At 47.7% G+C, this 18,924-nt stretch overlaps 1 protein-coding gene across 3 annotated transcripts in view; it reads right to left on the bottom strand.

Moving 5' to 3' along the window:
• The window catches only part of LOC120517100 (putative uncharacterized protein MYH16), a 117,264-nt gene that overhangs the window by 11,108 nt on the left and 87,232 nt on the right, over positions 1-18,924 (bottom strand). For all 3 annotated transcript variants that reach the window (XM_039739200.1, XM_039739199.1, XM_039739201.1), the window contains 8 exons: positions 17,966-18,211; positions 16,556-16,673; positions 14,348-14,475; positions 11,956-12,152; positions 11,606-11,738; positions 10,038-10,254; positions 8,511-8,647; positions 2,301-2,404 (listed from right to left, as the gene is read on the bottom strand). In XM_039739200.1, coding sequence (XP_039595134.1) covers positions 2,301-2,404; positions 8,511-8,647; positions 10,038-10,254; positions 11,606-11,738; positions 11,956-12,152; positions 14,348-14,475; positions 16,556-16,673; positions 17,966-18,211 — 1,280 coding nt within the window. The remainder of the gene's footprint in view (positions 1-2,300; positions 2,405-8,510; positions 8,648-10,037; positions 10,255-11,605; positions 11,739-11,955; positions 12,153-14,347; positions 14,476-16,555; positions 16,674-17,965; positions 18,212-18,924) is intronic.

The raw sequence follows: 18,924 nt of genomic DNA on the forward strand, positions 1-18,924 counted from the left end.
TAGATAGATAGATAGATAGAATTTGATATAGTAGGCAGGATAGATAGCTAGATAGATAGATAGATATTTGTGAAAGGCACTATATAATAGATAATTAGATATAAAAGGCACTACATAACAGATAGATCTGAAAGGCACTATATAATAGGTAATTAGATAGGCACTACATAATTTGCATGTATAATTAGCCATGTGGCGCTGGTGTTAAAGTGTATATCTGGTGGCAGTACTCACAATGTTCTCATTACGGTCAGCTCATGTACCTCTTAAATGTAAACACTGTAAGCTTTTCTTTCCTTTTCTTTTATTTTTCCTTTGTTTATTTTTTAAAGGGTACTTAAGGTGGATGGCTGGAGTACCGGTCTGGTCGAGATGTCACACATGCCCGAAGTAGGTTGCCGTTGACCCTACATTAGGCGTTAGTGAAAGTCCTGCTCATGGCTGCTCCAGCTCTGCAATGTCATATGTTGGCTTTGCAGAGCATCATGGGCGCTGGGGAAAAAATGAATCTCTGCCGGCTGCACTGCGAATTTAAAGGAGAATATCCAGTGAACAGCGCCACCGAGCAAATACAGCACATTCACAGCGAAAATGCGTCGCTGAATCTCCCGATCAGCACTACTGGTGAAGTCAGATGCACAATTTTTCCATTTGGGCGATAAACCAAATGCTACAGCAAAACCGTCGCCACTGCACATGAGTGTCAGACACAACAAAGAACGAGCCACCCCACAATAAATTAAGACAAAAGAAGTAAATGTGATTTCTCCTCAGCTGCTCCACAAAGAGTGCTGGACGAGGTTCAATGAAGGAAACCCACAACCGCACGTTTAAACAGCCCTCATGCTGCCACTTCAATAGTTAAATTTTTTTTGCAATGATTACACATGTCACGCGATGATCCAAAAGCCACCCGCCAGACAGGTCGTCACAGCTCAGCGCCCAAGCCGAACATTTCACTCAACTCTCTGCTCTAATGAATCCAGTCTTTCCATCAAATCCTGCGTTGTTACAAATCCTTGACATGGTGGCTGCGCTAATCTGACTCTGTCTGAGGACACAAAACGCTCCATCCGCTGCTGTAATTCCCCGCCACGGCCCCGGTCTCTTGTGAGTAGGCCTGGCTTTGTCACCCTACAGTAGAAATGAACCTCAGTGGTTACACGGCACCTCCTCAGCCCTCTCTGCAGGACAAACCAGCACAGGATGAGTTCAAAGACTCGTCCAACTGACACAGCAGAGGGCTACAATGTTCTCTCGAGTTGAGTGGCGGTGGGCTGCAGGGAAACATCATTCTTCCCTAAAGTCCTCCTGTCTACCACACTACCTGGTCACTCCTTCCACGTGTCTGTGTGATGAATAACTTGGCAGTGTTTGTGTGAAATTCACTCTTAGCAAGTTTCCAGCTGTGTCCCGTGTTGTTTAAGTCACGGCCTCGATCCACTGGACTAACTCCCTGAGATCCTCCTGTCCATCACACTGCTTGGTCGCGCATCCCAGGTGCGCTCTGTGGCTCTCTGTGTGAAGATTAACCTCCATACGTTTGTGTGAAATTCACCCTCAGAGTGTCCCCGTGTTCTTTTGACTGCAGCCAGGGTTACATGGCAGGAAATGCCCTTACTAAGCGGCCATGTCTTTGAGAGTGGAATTCACTTCAAAGGGGAAGGAAGACCAAGACAGACGTACCAAAGCCTGCAGCACGATAGCCACTCCACCTTAATAAAAGGACAAGTGTCTGTGTGTCCATCCAGCTGCTGTGTCTCTGTCATTCCAACAGATGGCACATCACAACCATTTTTTATGGTAATAAAATGCATTGCATTTGTCTTTCCTACAGAAGGTGCAGCACAAACATGAACACTGCTTTTACGAATCCCATACCAAATGGCATTTAACACCGACACGTGCAATGCATGGTGTACCCGGAGGTCCAGGTGGGTTACTTAAGACTTCAACTCATCATAGATGGGTAGCAAAGCTGGTGAGAAATTATAAGGACATATTAACAAAGAGCCATTCACTCGCTGCACTTCAGGTTGGCTCCAGTCTGTTTCTCATCTCCAGTGGGTGACTGGTTTGCCACCATATGTTTTATTTGGGGCTGATCCATCTAAGCTCCCCACATTATCAACTACTTACTACCTTCTATCTTAATTAAAATTAAGGCAAAAGGGTTCATTAGCAGCGAAGTGCAAAGTGAGAAAAGAGTTAGAATGCCTCTGCAGCCTCCCAGGAGACCCCAGCTCTGGTGAAAACCTCTGCACCAAATGTTTCCTTCACTGCTAAGCAGATGGGTGTACCTCGTAGCTTCAAACTCTTCTTCCTTCTCTTGGATCCTGCGGTCAACGTCCGCCTTGGCCTGTGTCAGTTCCAGCTGCAGGCGCACTACTTTGGTCTCCTCGGCCTGCAATGCGGGGAAATGAAATCTCCTTTTAGACACAAAATGTGCACACATCACGAAACAGACGACAATGAGACCTGCATTCTAAATCACCTTTCAGAGTGAAGACCAGCTTCCTGCGGGACAACCTTTTGATTTAATTTACACTCCAAACCCACTGACCACTGCGTTACACTTCATGTAACACTTCATGACATTGCACAGAATCTCAGGCGTCTTCACTCCCTCGTCATTCACTTAGCTCTTTGAGGGCTGAATATTTTTCCAAAAAGCAAAAGTTTCACACATAAGTCAACTTAAAACGTCGGTTGCTATGTGCTATGGCTGTTGTTGGCACATGTCCGACATCTCCGGCAGCAGTGATTGCAGGGGGGCACCATGATGGTCAACAGGAATGCACAGTGGGCCAGCTGCCTGCCTGTCTTTGCACAGCAGGTAGGCGGTGTTGGCGGTTGCAGTGTGACGCAATATGGTTTGTACCTCTTGTCATCGTAAGTGGTGGTCCTCCCAGGCAAACACTGCTATAGATGCATCAGCTACCTGAAAGTGTTCAGCACCACGATCAGCTGGGGACCGATCAGATGATGCTGCTACCTCACTTTGTTTTTCATATCCACCTCCAGATCACTTGCTTCCAACTCGGAGACCGACAATAAGTTCCTATTCAATGAAATAACGTAAAACGTCCATGGAGTATTTTGCTTTGCACATTTGCTTTAGTCTCTCGCCAGATGTCGGTGCCATTTTAGAGGTTGTTTGCTCTTCACTACTAAAGCACGCGTAGGGAATTGAGGTTAAACCAACAAAGCTATGTAACTCTCCTTCTAGCAAAGAGAGTCAAACTAAAATGTAAGGGTGAGTTGTGTTGCAGTTTACAGCCGATTACTGTCCACTACTCCTGAATTTTGATAAAAGTCGACATCAGCCCTGAAAGAGTTAGTATGACCTTTCATCAGCACTTGAGGACCGGAAAAGTTAAGTAAGCAACTTATTGTAAAAACAGAACATGAACAACCCTCTTGTTACAGCAGATTAGATAGATAGATAGATAGATAGATAGATAGATAGATAGATAGATAGATAGATAGATATGTGTGAAAGGCACTATATAATAGATAGATAGATAGATAGATAGAATTTGGTATAGTAGGCAGGATAGATAGATAGATAGATAGATAGATAGATAGATAGATAGATAGATAGATAGATAGATAGATGTAAAGGGCACTATATAACAGATAATTAGATATAAAAGGCACTACATAACAGATAGATCTGAAAGGCACTATATAATAGGTAATTAGATAGGCACTACATAATTTGCATGTATAATTAGCCATGTGGCGCTGGTGTTAAAGTGTATATCTGGTGGCAGTACTCACAATGTTCTCATTACGGTCAGCTCATGTACCTCTTAAATGTAAACACTGCAAGCTTTTCTTTCCTTCTCTTTTATTTTTCCTTTGTTTATTTTTTTAAAGGGTACTTAAGGTGGATGGCTGGTTTCAGTCTGGTCGAGATGTCACACATGCCCGAAGTAGGTTGCCGTTGACCCTACATTAGGCGTTAGTGAAAGTCCTGCTCATGGCTGGTCCAGCTCTGCAATGTCATATGTTGGCTTTGCAGAGCATCATGGGCCGCTGGAGTCCTTACTCTTGTTTGCCTCGTTCAGAATGTTCACCTTGTTACAGCTGAAGTCAACGGTCCCCGGGTGAACACACACACGGAGAACGAAGCCAGCATCTTCAGACAGCAAAGTCACAGCCACGTCACTCGGCCTGTGTGACACGGTGCAAGTCACAGCACCACCTCAGACCCTCAGCATCGCTTCGCTCCATTCCAGGACAATGTGGCGTTTGCATGTTCTGCCCATACCTGAGTGGGTTAGTCCACCCTCCAAAACACAAAGATGCGTCTGAACGTTCAATCGATGTGACGCCTCAGCACTCGACTCACTCGACACCATGGGGCATGCGGAGGTGTGTAACTCCCTCCAATAGGACTCCTTTATTTTGTACGCGTTGGTGTTCCGGTGCTAATTTATTAGTGTTTTACTATTCACGCCTGCCCTGAACGGCAGCAGTCACACTTCAGGGTTTGCTGAGACGAGTTTCTAATCCGCCATACGACATTTAAAGCTAACAAGATCAACAGCTGAGGCAAAGCAGACTTACAATCAGCTCCACGCTAAGCAGATAAAAGTGCAATTAAAGAAGACCACGGGCCGGAACCCGACGGTGGGTCCCTGAGAGCCCCCATCAACCAGGCCTGCATTTGGTGGGCTGTGGGACGGGGCTGCTGGCTCAGTTCCTGGGTGACCTTGAAGCAAACACTCAATGCTGGCATTGCCCTGATGTCCCTTTTCCAAAAGACCTTCTCCAACTCCCCTGAGTGGGGGGTGGACACAGACCAGTTTGAGAGATATCATCTATCGATGAGGTCCTGGGTCTGCCCTGCGGGTCTCCTCCCAGTTGGATGTGCCTGAACCATTGCACCAGGGGTGGCATCCTGATCTGATGCCCAAATCACCTCAACTGGCTCCTTCTGATGCGGCTTTACTTTGAGCTCCACCTCAATGTCTATGCTCCTCACCCCGTCTCTAAGGCTGGGCCTGGACACCCGGCTGAAGGAAGCCCATTTCTGCTGCGTGTACGGGTGGTCTCAGGTCTTTCAGTCAACACCAACGGCTCGTGACCAGAGGTGACAGTACAAACGTACAGCAGATCGAGACCTTCACCCGTTGGCTGTGTTCCCCTTTCACCATGACTGGCTGGTGCAACGTCCAGGTGACTGCAGATGCTACTCTTATCCGCCTGCTGATCTCCCAGACCCCCAGAGAGGCTTAAAACTCCTCCGCTTAAGGCAGCACCTCATGCCCAACCTGGAGAGGATATCCCACTCTTCTCTGGATGAGTGGGCCCACCATTTGCAGGACGAGTAGGGGCTTGAGTGCCTTGGTGGGCCAAATGTGACTTCACTCATATGATATGCTGAACACATTTTTAAATCTGCTACTCAACCCGCACTGTTAAGGAGAAACTTAACTTTCCATGGGGCATGGAGATTTAGAATTTGTAATAATAATAATAATCCTCATCATTCTTTACATTTATATAGTGCCTTTCTCACTACTCAAAGCGCTTTACGCAGACGGTGGGGAGCCACCAGCAATGCGATGCAGCGGCAGCCATTTTGTGAGAGTCGCTCACCACACATGAGCTATTAGGTGATGAGGGTGTGAGGGAGAAGGGCAGGGGATGATTAGGGGGGCATTAATGGTTGTGGTGGGACAACGGGATAAACCCTACACTTTCGAAAGACACCCAAGGGGTGTTGATGACCAAAGAGAGTCCAGACCTCGGTTTTACGTCTCATCTGAAGGATGGCACCGTATTTTCAGCCCTGTGTCCCCGTCACCACACTCAGTGTAAGCCCACCACACATTAGCTATTAGGTGGTGAAGAGCTGAGAGAGACTGGTAGCCAGTTTGAGACTGGGGGTGATTAGGGGTCACGATGGGCAATTTAGTCAGGACATTGAAGTACACCCTGCTCTTTACGAAAGACGCCCACGGATGTTTAATGAGCACAGAGAGTCCGGACCTCAGTTTTACGTCTCATCTGAAGGACGCCGCCATTTTTAGTGGCACAGTCCCCCTTCCCCCCATTACTGCAGTGGGACACACACTCCGATCACAGGGTGAGCGCCCCCTATTGGCCTCGCCAACACCTCATCCAGCAGCAACCCAAGCTTTTCCTAAGATGAAGTACCGGTGGGGCCTGAACATGCTTAGCTGCAGGTGGGCGGCGGTGTGGATACAGTGGGCTTCAACGAGGGTCCATCTTGAACAACAGAAAGCAACAGATAAAAAGTTTCTTACAAATTTCAAATCACTTTGTGTTGCATAATCCAAATGCTGTTAGGCATTCCAACACTCATAACATTCTGAACTTGCTTATTTTTGGTGAAATATTGTCAAAGATAACACGTCCAGGAAAATTCATTCATGTGTTAAAAAGTGAACGACGATAACGATGGCAACATTTACGTCTCTTGCGCATTTCATTAATTTTTCAAAAACAAGACTGCATCTCAAGATGGACCGCTTTGTGGAGCTGAGTTAAACGTCATGTCTTGTCACGTCATGTCATGTTCTAACCTGCCTAATCCAGACCAGGGGTGTGGAGCGGGGTGTTGTAGCCTATCCCAGCATGCACAGGGTGCAAGGCAGGAATAAACCCTGGACACGGTGAACAAACACAAACACGGGCCAAACCGCTCGTAGTAAAGTCTATGACTGCCAAAGGGGGCGGTCCGGCTAATCTCATAAGCTGAGACGATCCCTCAGTGACCTCACCAAGCCTGAGCTGCACAGCCACCAAAGGTTAGCCGGCCTCATTATGGCTGCTTTAGCTACAATTACAAGCGATTAAAAACGGCTGATCTGAACAACACATGGCTGACTTTTGTTTACTAACTGAACTAATCTGCGAGTGAAGAGAGCGTGGTGGGCCGAGGTGAGGGGGGACGGGTAGCAAAACAAAGACCCTGAGAAAACGGGACACCAGTGGGTAAGAGGATGGGCAGAGGATGAAGAGGACAGGAAGCAGAGGAAGGGTTCAGGATAAGGGGCTGCAATGGAGCAAGAGGATGAAGACAAGCAATACATGGCATACACAAATGAGGAAGATGAGGATGGTGCTGATGAAGAAAGAGGATGAAAAGTCAGTCTAAAAGTTAACGATGGGCTAGAATGAGATGATGGGGAGGAAGAGCAAAAAAAAAAAACACAGCTGAGGAAGATCAAACAGAATAAAAAGGAAAACGACCATAAGAGTGGGCACAGCCTGGAGAATGTCACGCTGACGCCTACAGGGCTCGTCTGAGGTACGTAATACCACGCTGGGACTGCTGTGGGCGCTGGCGCTAATCATGCCCTTTTCCACTCCCTCCACAGTGCCAAGAACTGACTCCGCCCCTTCCACCCCAAAAAACTATAACTCACAGGGTCACTGGAAGGAGAAGTCACTCTGTGAACGGAGCTCCTATATTGCGTCTACAAGGACCCTTTATCGTCAAGCCCGACGACCCTTTTATTTCGCTCGACTTTACGTTTGATTAAACGGGGCGACTGGCTTGGCACCTCAACATTTCCCACTTGGACTTGTCGTGTCTCACTCGACCACAAGATCTACAAGGAATGGGAACTAAGAAGAGAAAGAGGAGCAAGTGATGCACAGAGGGGATGGAACTGCACGTAAAGGGGTCCAAACGCATAGGTGGGAACGGGAAAACAGAAAATGAGCACACGGTGGGCATTAATAAAAGTGTGGGAGCATCAAAGAAGAATTACAAGGTGGGGTACTGATGCCAAGGGTGATGAAGACGATGACAATAAAAGCACACGGTGGGCATTAACTTGTGCTTGAGGACTGAGAAGGCGAATAGGAGGACAGAGTGGGCACAAATGGTGGACGTGCAGGACAATGAGAAGAAAAAGATCATAAGGTGTGGGCCAGTTGGGGGGAGATGGGGAGACAGTATGGTGTGGGTTGTAATGAAGCGAACTGGTAAAATGAATATGAGATGGGCACTGGTGGGCACGAGTGAGCAGTAACAAGAGTAGCACGGGGTGGGGACTGGAGAACAAGAAAGACGTAATGAGGAAGAAGAGCAGGATAAGCCAGGAATTGAGTTGCTCCTCATGTTCTTGTGACTATGAAGTGGGCTGAAGAGGTTGGTGCCCTCGTCTTACAGCTAACACACTCTTAAACTCACACTCACTCCGTTAATACGTCTCACCCAGCATCAGCAGCACCACAGGAACACCAGCCTCCCACAAAGCTAACATCTTCATTCTAACGAGTAACTATCACCTCCTACAGTGAGGGTCCCAGCAAAGCCAAGTCAGCGGCACACATAGAACCGCAGGAGACTCGGACCACAGCGGCCTTTCCATTCTCACCCTGGCTATCTGACACCGTTTTCCGATTCTTCCCAAGGTTTAAGGTAAAACCAAAACAACTGGAAGACGTTGCTCTTCTCTACAGCTCGTGGCCGTGGGTTTCATAAGATGTGTCAGTCAGAGACTCAGACCACCACATCGTACCTCGAGAGCTGCCTCCGACTCCTCAAGTGCCCCCTGCAGTTCCTCCTTTTCCATCTCTAGCTTCTTCTTGGATTTCTGAAGCTCGTGCACACTTTTCCCTCCTTCGCCAAGCTGGTCTGTTAAATCCGTGATTTCCTCTGAAATGAGATGACAAATACATAAATAAGAATCATCTAATTGGAGCAACAGCCCTGCATGATGGACCACCTGACCGGCCAACTACAGTGTCGTGTGTGAGGAACACTGCAGCACCACAAGGACCAGGCCTGTCACCTGTGACCTTCACCATGTAAACACCCCGACTAGAAATGTAACAGCAGGTCACGTCACTTGTTCACATTCTCGGGTGATTCTGCACTTGGGGGGGTATTGATAAGGGGGCAAAGGAGAGGCGTCAGGGGGAGAACAAAGACCTTGAAGTACAAGGTCTAGCAGAGCCATGAAGCACCTGCTGTGAGACTCAAGCAACAGGTCCATGGGCAACGATTCACTAGTGCGAGAAGCCCCTTCCACTTCCAACTTAACCAGTTTCCATTGGTCTATCACCTGGGAAAGGAAAGCGGTACGTTGATCAAATCATAAAGACCGCCAGCCTATCAATTGTGTGCAACATCACACGTCCTTTATTATAAATATGGCTTTGTCCGTGGGACCGAGAGTGGTGATGAAGGCAATGACATCGATCAAGACACGTGTGGACGTCAGAGAGCATCACCCCCGAGTAACGGCGATCGCTAAATCGAAACACCACCCAGGGCAACATCCACTCCCAGGGGAGCCCTGAAGTTTAAACTTATATTGGGGCTACGTTTGTCAGTGCGGGTGACAGCGAGCCCCTGTGTAGGGCACAAGGAGCGCCAAGCGTTTGGCATCACTCTTATACGTTGTCACACACGTGCGATTAGGAGGCAGCTAGAAGGCCTGAGTAATTGTATTACCACCACTGACCAGGGGGTGGCGGAGTGTGCGGTCTGTCTTTCTCAGTTACTTGCAGACTATTCCTGGGAAATCCCGCCAGGTTCCAGCACCCTCGATGACGTCACTTCCGGTCCCAGCCCTAAAGATGATGTCACTTCCTGAGCTGGCCTTTAAAGCCGCCATCTTTCTTGGCTTTGATCAGGTCCATCTTAGACTTGTCTTGTGAACAGCTCTGTTCATCAATTTCAACTTTAACAGCCAGGACACATTATAGGGGTGGGCGCCCCAAACCTTAGTCATGTCTTCTGGTATTCTTTATCACAACGTACTTCAGTGAAGGAGGTCCAATGTGGAATACTGGAGAGTGACTGGCATCACCCGAGACTTTGCCCAGATAAGCTCTCCATGTGTGTGTGTTAATCTCCAAGTGTGGACGTAGATGACCCTCACGAACACACCTGGGGAGTTTCACAGTAACACACGCCGTACACTCTTGGTAATAAACCACCATTAAGGCTCCAATCACAAATGGATCCACGTGTCATTTGGTTGCTGCCTCATCACAGACCCCCTTTCAAGTCCCAATGAAAACAGCCGGGCCCCCCTCACCTTGCAGTGTCTTGTTCTCCCTCTTCAGCATCTCCATTTGCTCAACTGCCTCTTCGTAGGCCGTTTTGACTTTAAACAGGTCAGTGGCCAGTTGCCGGCATTCCTTCTGACAGCCATCCAGCTCCACCAGGACGTCCTCGCACTTCTGCCGCCAGTCGGCCAGCTGCTTCTCCATCAGCCGCTGCTTCTTGTCCAAGGAGGTGGCAGAAGCGTTTGCCTTGCAGGGAAGGACGGAAGGGGAAAAAAATTAACTTCATAAAATGAAAATAATGAACTCACAGCAACTTTTGTCTTCTTTGAAATGAACAGAAGAAATGAAATTAGGAAGATGTCAATTGTCAGAGGTAGTGTGACGTGGTTGGTACGCTGCTAAGCTTTTCCTCCGTGCCCCGTTGCCTCCAATCTAAAACACCAGGGCACGTAAGACATTTGTTTTAATTGATAGAAAGCTCTTAACTTTAGAACACAATTTTGTGTGGCAAATACAGAAATAACAAGTTTGTGAAGAAATAACTTTGACTTGGAAAACTTCAATTGTATTCCTTGAGTGAGCTTCAATTAAAATATATTCAACTTAACATGAATTGGACGTATAGGAACGCAGAGCACTCCACGTGGCATCAGGCCACAGGTGGAGATGAAGACTGATGGATGTTACGAGTGCAACTGAGGACAGATGGGCATCCCGGATGGACGATGGCATGACCTCTGGACAAAATGGTAGGTGCCAGGGAAGGGATGAGCAAACACCGGAGGCCAGGAGCAGTTCCATCCCCCATACATTAATTGCCAGTGGTCTGCTAGGACACCCGCAAGGGTTCATGGGAACTGGAGTCTGGAAGTACAGCCCTTTTGGGGGAGGACTGCGCTGGTTCCCAAACAGCTCAGAAGTACTTCCCACAAGTCACGTTGGGTCACTGGAAGCCATTCCGGGTCCAGTATAAAAAGGAGTCTGTTGCCGTACCTCGAGGAGTCGGCAGGCAACGCTTAACTGGAGGAGGAAAAAGAGGAAAAGACTCGTCGTTTGTAAGATTATTGGTTCGGCGTCACGGTACTTTAGGGTGTTTGGTGGATTAAAAATCCATTATTTACACCTGTGACTGTGTTGGACATTGTTGTGATCCGGGGGCTTCCAGGCGCCCCCTATTAGTCACAATTGGCGTAGTCAGCAGGTTTTCCAGCTATTTGCTTGGTAGGGACCTGCAAAAAATATTTTTTATTGTAACCAAACCCTAATGGGGCTGCACTTTTGGACTCCAGTTCCCATGAACCCCTGCAGGTGGTGTCCAAGCTGCAGACCATTGCCTCCTAAAGTACTGGGGATGGAACTGCTTCTGATCTCTAGGTTCTGTTCGTCCATTCCATTTTGTCCAGAGGTTGTTGTCCGTCATCCAGCCACAATGGCCGTCTGTGGGCACAGAGTAGACTCTTCTCACTTGTCAAGCGAACTTCTGCACATCACCTTTCAAAACCCCTTACAATTCTTGCCTCATGTAAAATCTCTACCAGGCTGCCAGCTTGACGTCTGTTCAGCACAGCTTGGCTGACTGAGCTGTGGGTCCACTGACCTTCTCCAGATCGATGCACAGATCCTCCACCTCTCCCTGCAGCCGCTGCTTCGTTTTTTCCAAACTTGAACACTTGGCCTGAGCGACGTCAACCGCCTCTTCTGCCTCCTGGAGTCTCGATGACAACTTTTTCCTGAAAATCAAAGTAGGAATTTTGTCAATAGTGTCTTACCTCTGAATTGTTTTCAGCTTTCCCTCAGTACGTCGCCCATGTGTGTGTGGCACGGATATTTATGGACTTATATACGAATACGTTTTTTCGCATTGGGACGGAGATTGAATTTGAAACGACTGAATTTCTCGAGGCTTTGGGAAAATCTCTGCTAGGAATTGCCTGCCACGCCACTCACTTGGCCTCCTCCAACTCGTCCGTGCGCTGAATCGCGTCCGCCTCGTAGCGGCTCCGCCAGTGGGTCACATCACTGTTGAGCTTGGACACCAGCCTCTGTAGCTCCAGTTTGCCCTCTTGCTCCTCTTCCAGCTGCTCCTTCAGAAGCTCACAGTCGTGTTTCATGGTCGCAAAGCTGTTTCCGAGTGCGGCCCTCGCCTGTGGAGAAAACAAAGACCACACAACGGGTGACCCACCTGGTCTTGACGTTATGAAGGGGGGCAAAGGTTTGCTGTTGTTTTAAAGGGCATTCCAGTGGACCCCCAGACCAGCTGCCCTTACTTTAATACACTCATTAAGACCTTTGAGTGGCTGGTCCTCAAACAGCTATGGCCCCCCCTGGGTTTGAGAACATCTGGACACATGCAGGTGTGGAGGAGGCTCTCATCTCCATGCTCCACAGAGTTGACTCCCACCCCACTCTCCGCCTTTAACACCATTCTGCTTCATTTACTGGGCAAAAAGCTCAAAGATTGCCCCCCTCAGTCTCCTGGAATACGATCTACCTGACCACCAGAGAGCAGCTTGTGAGGCTGGGGGCCTGCGTGTCACAAATGGTGCTGTGTGGCACTGGAGCACCTCAGGGGACCGTCCGGTCTCCCCCTCTACATAACAGACTTCCAGTACACATCCCATCCACAGATGTTCTCAGATGACTCGCCCACCACAGGCTCATTAATAATGGAGATGAAGCAGAGTACAGGAAGGTTTGTCTTGTGGTGTGGGGAGAACAATGTCAGCAACACAAAGGAACTGGTGACAGACCTCCAGCATGCCAAGGAGTCTCCGAGACCGGTCACCCTCCAGGGGTGATGACGTGAAACTGACACAGACAAATAAGTACCAGCAAAACACGGGCAGTCTAACATCACGGTGGCACCGGACAAGACAGGCCAGAGCAGGCAGCACATGCCAAGGAGCCTCGGGGCTGCTGATGTGTGCAGTGAGCAGCTGGAGATGTTCTACCAGTGTCCATAGTGGCCAGTGTGGTGTTCTATGCGGGGGTCTCCTGGGGGAGTAATGTGAGCTCAAAAGAAGTCCAAGGCCTGAATGAAGTCATCAGGAAAGCCGGCACCACAACCGGGGTCAACCCTGGACGCTCTGGAAACTGTTGTAGAAAACGGGAGGGTGGCAAACTTGGATGCCATCAAAAAAAATTCTCTCTTTAGCCACAGGCTCATTCCACCATTACGGTGGGCTAAGTAGAGCCTCTGGGGGTCTTTTCTGCCCACTGCTATTAGGCAATTCAATTCTTCCACCTGATGTTCTCAACAAGTTTATTTTTATTGATTGATTGATTGATTGTCTGTCCTGTGCGTCTGTATTCTTGTTCTTTATGTTTCTGGGATTAAAAAGTTTATCTAATCTAAAAAAAAAAAAGTGCAGCCCAATTAGGACTGAGGGTGGTCCTCTCATTCACTGCATTTCATAATCTGCTCATTTCAGCACAGGCACTGCAGAAGCCATCCCAGCTCACAGCCGACCGAGTGGCGCTGCCACACTCTGCAACACAAAGGCCGATTAACGTAACATGGACGAGCCCACAGAGAAACGAGAAGACCACCGACAGCGACACAGCATGTAACTGGGGCTGTAACATGGCACCCAGGGATCAATGACGTCTCACCAACGACCAGCATGTTTTATGTGAGCCCATAGGGTCCCAGCATGAACATCCAGTAAGCTGGTGGGCAAATAGGCCAAGATGTTAATCAAGTGCCATCAGGAGCCACAAGAGGGCAGCATATGGAGGTGGCTTTGAACTTGGCATCACTTGTTGTTTCAACTCACATTTAATTAATTGAGAATTTGAGAAGTTTTGAGACAAACGACTGTATACGGGAAGGAAGAGGAGAATGAAAAATGGGAGAGGAGTAGAACCAGTGGTGGGTGACCAAACCAGCAATTAAGGAGGCAAATGTGATGGCACGGCTGGTGTTGCACGTTATTGTTCTCCTTTCTCCCTGTGATTATCCCCTCCTTGTGTGTTGAAATCTTTTTAGGGTTTGGCTCCCAAACAAGGAGGTGTAAGAGAGAAGCCCACTCTTATTGTTACTACTAATATAACCATTAAAGATTCACAGAGTGGCATATAGACCAGCATGGAGGCAGTGTGGTGAGCGTGGCCTACCATCAGGAGTAATGTCACACTTGTGGGTTAAAATTCCTCGGGCTGTTGGGGCAAAAGAAAACGTTGGATCAAGCGGGACAACGGGGTCTCAAAACTACACACATCTGCAGATTCAGAAATAACTGTATAATTAATTCTACAATTCCCCCATTACAGAATTTACAGGATGATGACAAACACAGAGACCCCCACCCACCCCAGCACCGGCCGGCTTAGCTCTTACTTTAATTTCTTCTTCCAGCAGCTTCTTCAGATCTTCATTCTGAGCCCCCAGCAGGGTCTTTGTTCGCATGCTTTGGCAGGCCCGGTTTTCAATTTCTTCCAACTGTCGACTCAGGTCATTATTTTCACCTTAAATGGTCAAAGCAGAGCTTTATTTGTTGCACTGGGGGGGCCGTGCTGCTGATGTTCAATAAAATGAACTTTTAAATAAGGAAGAAAGAGGAGGAAACTGGTAATCGAGGCCTCGCTCCACAAACCATGAAGTCCCATCATGGACTCAAGAACGGACACATCAGGAAGGACAAACCCGCACCAGTGAGACTTGGTCTTATATTAGAACCTGTCAAAGCAAGACCACCATAAAAGAGACAACAGGACACCCTCACCAGATGGAAAAGGAATACTTTAGGATGAATAAAAAAGGCAAAAGACGCCTCTACAATGAAACTAACCTTTAAATAAAATGTAATTGTTGAGGTGAACAAATGCGGCAGAAGACCACCTTCAGAACCTCAGTTTAATACAACAGCCACCAGAGGGCTCTACCTCTCATGCCTTTTGAAGCGAGCAGTTTTACGAGGCGCTATAGAGAGCACTTACTCATCCACCTTCATAAAAGGACAAGTGACTGTGTTTCTCTGTCTCCGTCCATTTGCTACATCTCTGTCATTCTAACAGATGGCGCATCACACATAGTAACACTGCTTTTATGAAACCTGTACCATATGGCACATAACAGAGACATATGCATTACATTTGTCATTCCAACAGATGGAGCATCAAACAATGAACACTGCTTTTATGAATCCCATACCAAATGGCATATAACAGAGATATATGCATTACAATACAATTTATTTTTGTATAGCCCAAAATCAAACAAGAGGTCCTGCAATGGGCTTTAACAGGCCCTGTCTCTTGACAGCCCCCAAGCCATGAATCTGTAAGAAGACAAGGAAAAACTCCCAAAAAAACCCTTGTATGGAAAAAATGCATTGCATTTGTCATTCCAACAGAAGGCACAACATAAACATTAACACTGCTTTTACGAATCCCATACCAAATGGCATATAACAGAGATATATGCATTGCGTTTTTCATTCCAACAGATGGCGCATCATAAACATTTGTAGTAATAAAACTGTATTGTATTTATCATTCCAACAGATGGCACATCCCAAACATTATCACTGCTTTTGTGAAACCCATACTTAATGGCAAAAAACAGAGACATATGCATTGCATTTGTCATTTCAACAGGCAGCACATCACAAACGTTAACACTACTTTTATAAAACCCACATCAAAGGGCACGAAAAGGAGATAAAAGCACTGCATTTGTCATCCCAACAGATGGCATATTATAAACATTTGCAGCAATGCCTTTTATCATTGCAAATGCTTGTGATGCGCCATCTGTTGGAAATACAAGTGCAATGCAGTTCATTACTACATGCATTGCAAACCACATTCCAAACGATGATGCACTGCAAACATTAAGGCTGAGGTCTGCGTTGACTGCTTAGATTTCAACCCGTCTGAGATGGCTGGCACAGCGAGTACTTTATATATCTAAAGCATCACCTGGGGAAATGTTACATACTAACAAATCGGACATGGCACATGGGGTAACCTTCATTCTGCAAAAAAATAAATCAATAAATAGATAAATACAGCAGACTGACATGTTTTCTGAGAAAGCCATTTTGTTTTTGAACCCAGAACTGAACTGCAGAAGTGCCAGAGTCTTACAACCCAAGTGAACAGAATGACAGGCGTCAGCTGTGCTAATACAATGTCGGAGGTTTCTCTAATAAGCAGTTGGCAGGTCAACAGCACTAATTAAGGAGAAGATAAGAGAGATGACATTAGAACACTGAAGGAGGTGGCTGTATTGTGAAATCAATGTAATGGCACCTTGATAATACAAGATACGAGTTTCTGTCAAAAACATCAACATTTGTGGTTGACCCCAAACTTCTGAACAGCAAGCGTATCTCAATAAACACCAGGATAGGAAACCAAATCATTCAGAACAGAAGACCAGCAGAATGTTAAAATCCACCCAATGGCTGCTCCCTGGAGGACCTTGACCCAGTATGCTAAATGCATTGGGGCACACTGTCAGGTGTGGGTTTCAGCATACCCTGTGTCTGAATGCAAAACGGCCCCCCTCTATTCTGATCTTTCAGCCTCTGCACTTATTTACCTGTCAGCCTGGTTTTGGCCAAGTTCACTTCTGAAAGGGCCTTCTGGAGCTCCTCGTTCCTGGAATTGGACTCGGCCAGCAAGGTCTCCAATTTATGTATCTGTAGGTCACCCAAAACCTGCGAGGACAAAAAGAGTGGCCTTCAGCGGAACAGAACACTCATTGGGGGGAAATAGAAGAGAAAAGGACGTGTGTCGGCCCACTGCACCCGCGCCAACAGGAGTCGTCTTCTTCTCCTTGTCACTAAAGATGAAATGTCAGCACCCCATCAGCGGTCAAGACTGGCACAGTTAAAAAAAAATGAAGCAATCACAGGGTATACATAACGATGCAACGATGGCGAGAGATCATAGAAAGCAACTTAGGATAAGGCAGGAAGTAAAGAACAACCATTAAAAAAGGCAAGTTGGCACAAAAATGGCACTGGAAACCTGCCAGTTGGTATTTAAAAAGCACCTCCTAAAACTGGAAGCCACTTGGGCTTACACAGCGGGCCTCAGATGGGAAAGAAATGCTAAGGGACTGGCGTTTGCCGCAGACAATGGTGGATATTGGCGTTGGCACTGACTTTCATAGCTGGAGGTTCAACCACTCACTTGGGAACAGCACCTTAGAAAATGTTCTCATCTCCTCAACCAATTGGGCCATCAGGACAGTGCGAGTACCCAAACACTTAAGTAAATTCTGGGGGGGAGGGGGTCTGCAAAAGGGTCCCACAATTTCATGGGTGGAGTCGCCTCATAAAGGAACACTTTGGATCAAAAAGCCAAGGAAGAAGCAAACAGCACAATCTGCACTTTTGCCCCTGTTAACACCCACACATGTATCTAACCATCTTGGCACCTCAGATTCAACAAAAAGAGGCCTGCAATTCCACCCCCCATGTCACAGGGAGAGGAAGAAGTCATCATTGTATTTATATAGCACCTTTCTCACGACTCAAAGCACTTTTTTCAACCACCACCAATGTACAGCAGCCACCCAGATGATGAGATGACGGCCATTTTGCTGCCATCTTCCAGTAGGCTCAGCCAACATTAGCTACAAGGTGGTGAAGAGCTGAGAGAGATGGGGGATGATTAGGGGCCATGGTGGGCAATTTAGCCAGGACATTGACGTACACCCTACCCTACTGAGTACAGACAGTTAGGCCCTCGGCTTTAGGTCTTGTCTAAAGGACGGTGCCATTTTTGTAGTACAGTGCCCCGTCACTGCCCTGAGGCACTGGCATCCACACTCAGACCACAGGTCGAGCGCTCCTTGCTGGCCTCACCACACCTTCTTCCAGCACCAACCCGAGCTTTGACTAAGATGGTTTCCCATCCAAGCAGTGGCAAGGCCTGAACACACTTATCTGTAGATGGGTGACCCCTTCTGAAGTGCAGGTGGAGGTCGGCACGTCTGGAATACCTTGGATTTCTGCAGATTTTCCAAAGTAGCTGCCAGGTCCTCGATTTCCAGCTTCGTGTTCTGCTTGTCCTTCTCCAGCTTGGCGCGCACCCGCTGCAGGCTCTCGTACTGCTCCGTCATCTCCACCAGGGCATCCGCGTGTTTTTTGCGCAGCGCTGCAGCCACGGCCTCGGATTGAAGGGACGCGTCTTCCAGCTGGCGCCGCAGCCTCAGAAGCTCCGTCTCGCGCTTCTTGTTCATTTCCACCTGGAGTTACAGAGAAACACGGCCAGGATCTGTTAAACGCATCTGCATGGACCGATACCAACTTCAGACGTGACTCACCCCATTCACCCCTGCAGCCATTGAGGAGACTGGACATTCACACATTTAACTGGGCACGCATGCATGCCAGAGGATCGCCTTCCTGGCTCATCTGAGTTATGCACTACCACCCCAGAACAAGAGTGGGCGCTGCTGCTAATTGTCTGGTCTCCTTTCCATTGCGACAGCACCCACTGAGGCTAATGAAGCCTGAGAAGCCCCGCCCACTCCCGGGTACAGACTGTACAAAGGAAGGTGTCCCAGGTAGGTGGCACTGAGCTGCCGAGAGACTTGAGCCCCTCCAAAAGCTGACCAGTTCATTGTTACGCCACTAGAGGGCGACCTTGAGGTGATTGTTCATATTTTCTTGAGGTTTCAGCGCCGCCAAGCACCTGTTGCTTTTGCTTCCTTTTTGTTTGAATTAAACAAGGGTGTCAGCATGCCCCGTGTGCGTGAACGTTAGGTTACGTATGCACGACAATTCACAAAGTCACGGGCTGCATATTATAAATGACGGGTGACAGAAATATAAGGGGATACCAAAAACTCTGGGCAATTTGAAAATGACGCGATAACCGCAACGGGCGGAAGCGGACGCAACACAACGCCTTGGTGATGGCTTATGGGTACTTGAGACATGCAGGCCACGTTAGTGT

This window comes from Polypterus senegalus, chromosome 17, assembly GCF_016835505.1.
Source record: "Polypterus senegalus isolate Bchr_013 chromosome 17, ASM1683550v1, whole genome shotgun sequence".
NCBI lineage: Eukaryota > Metazoa > Chordata > Cladistia > Polypteriformes > Polypteridae > Polypterus > Polypterus senegalus.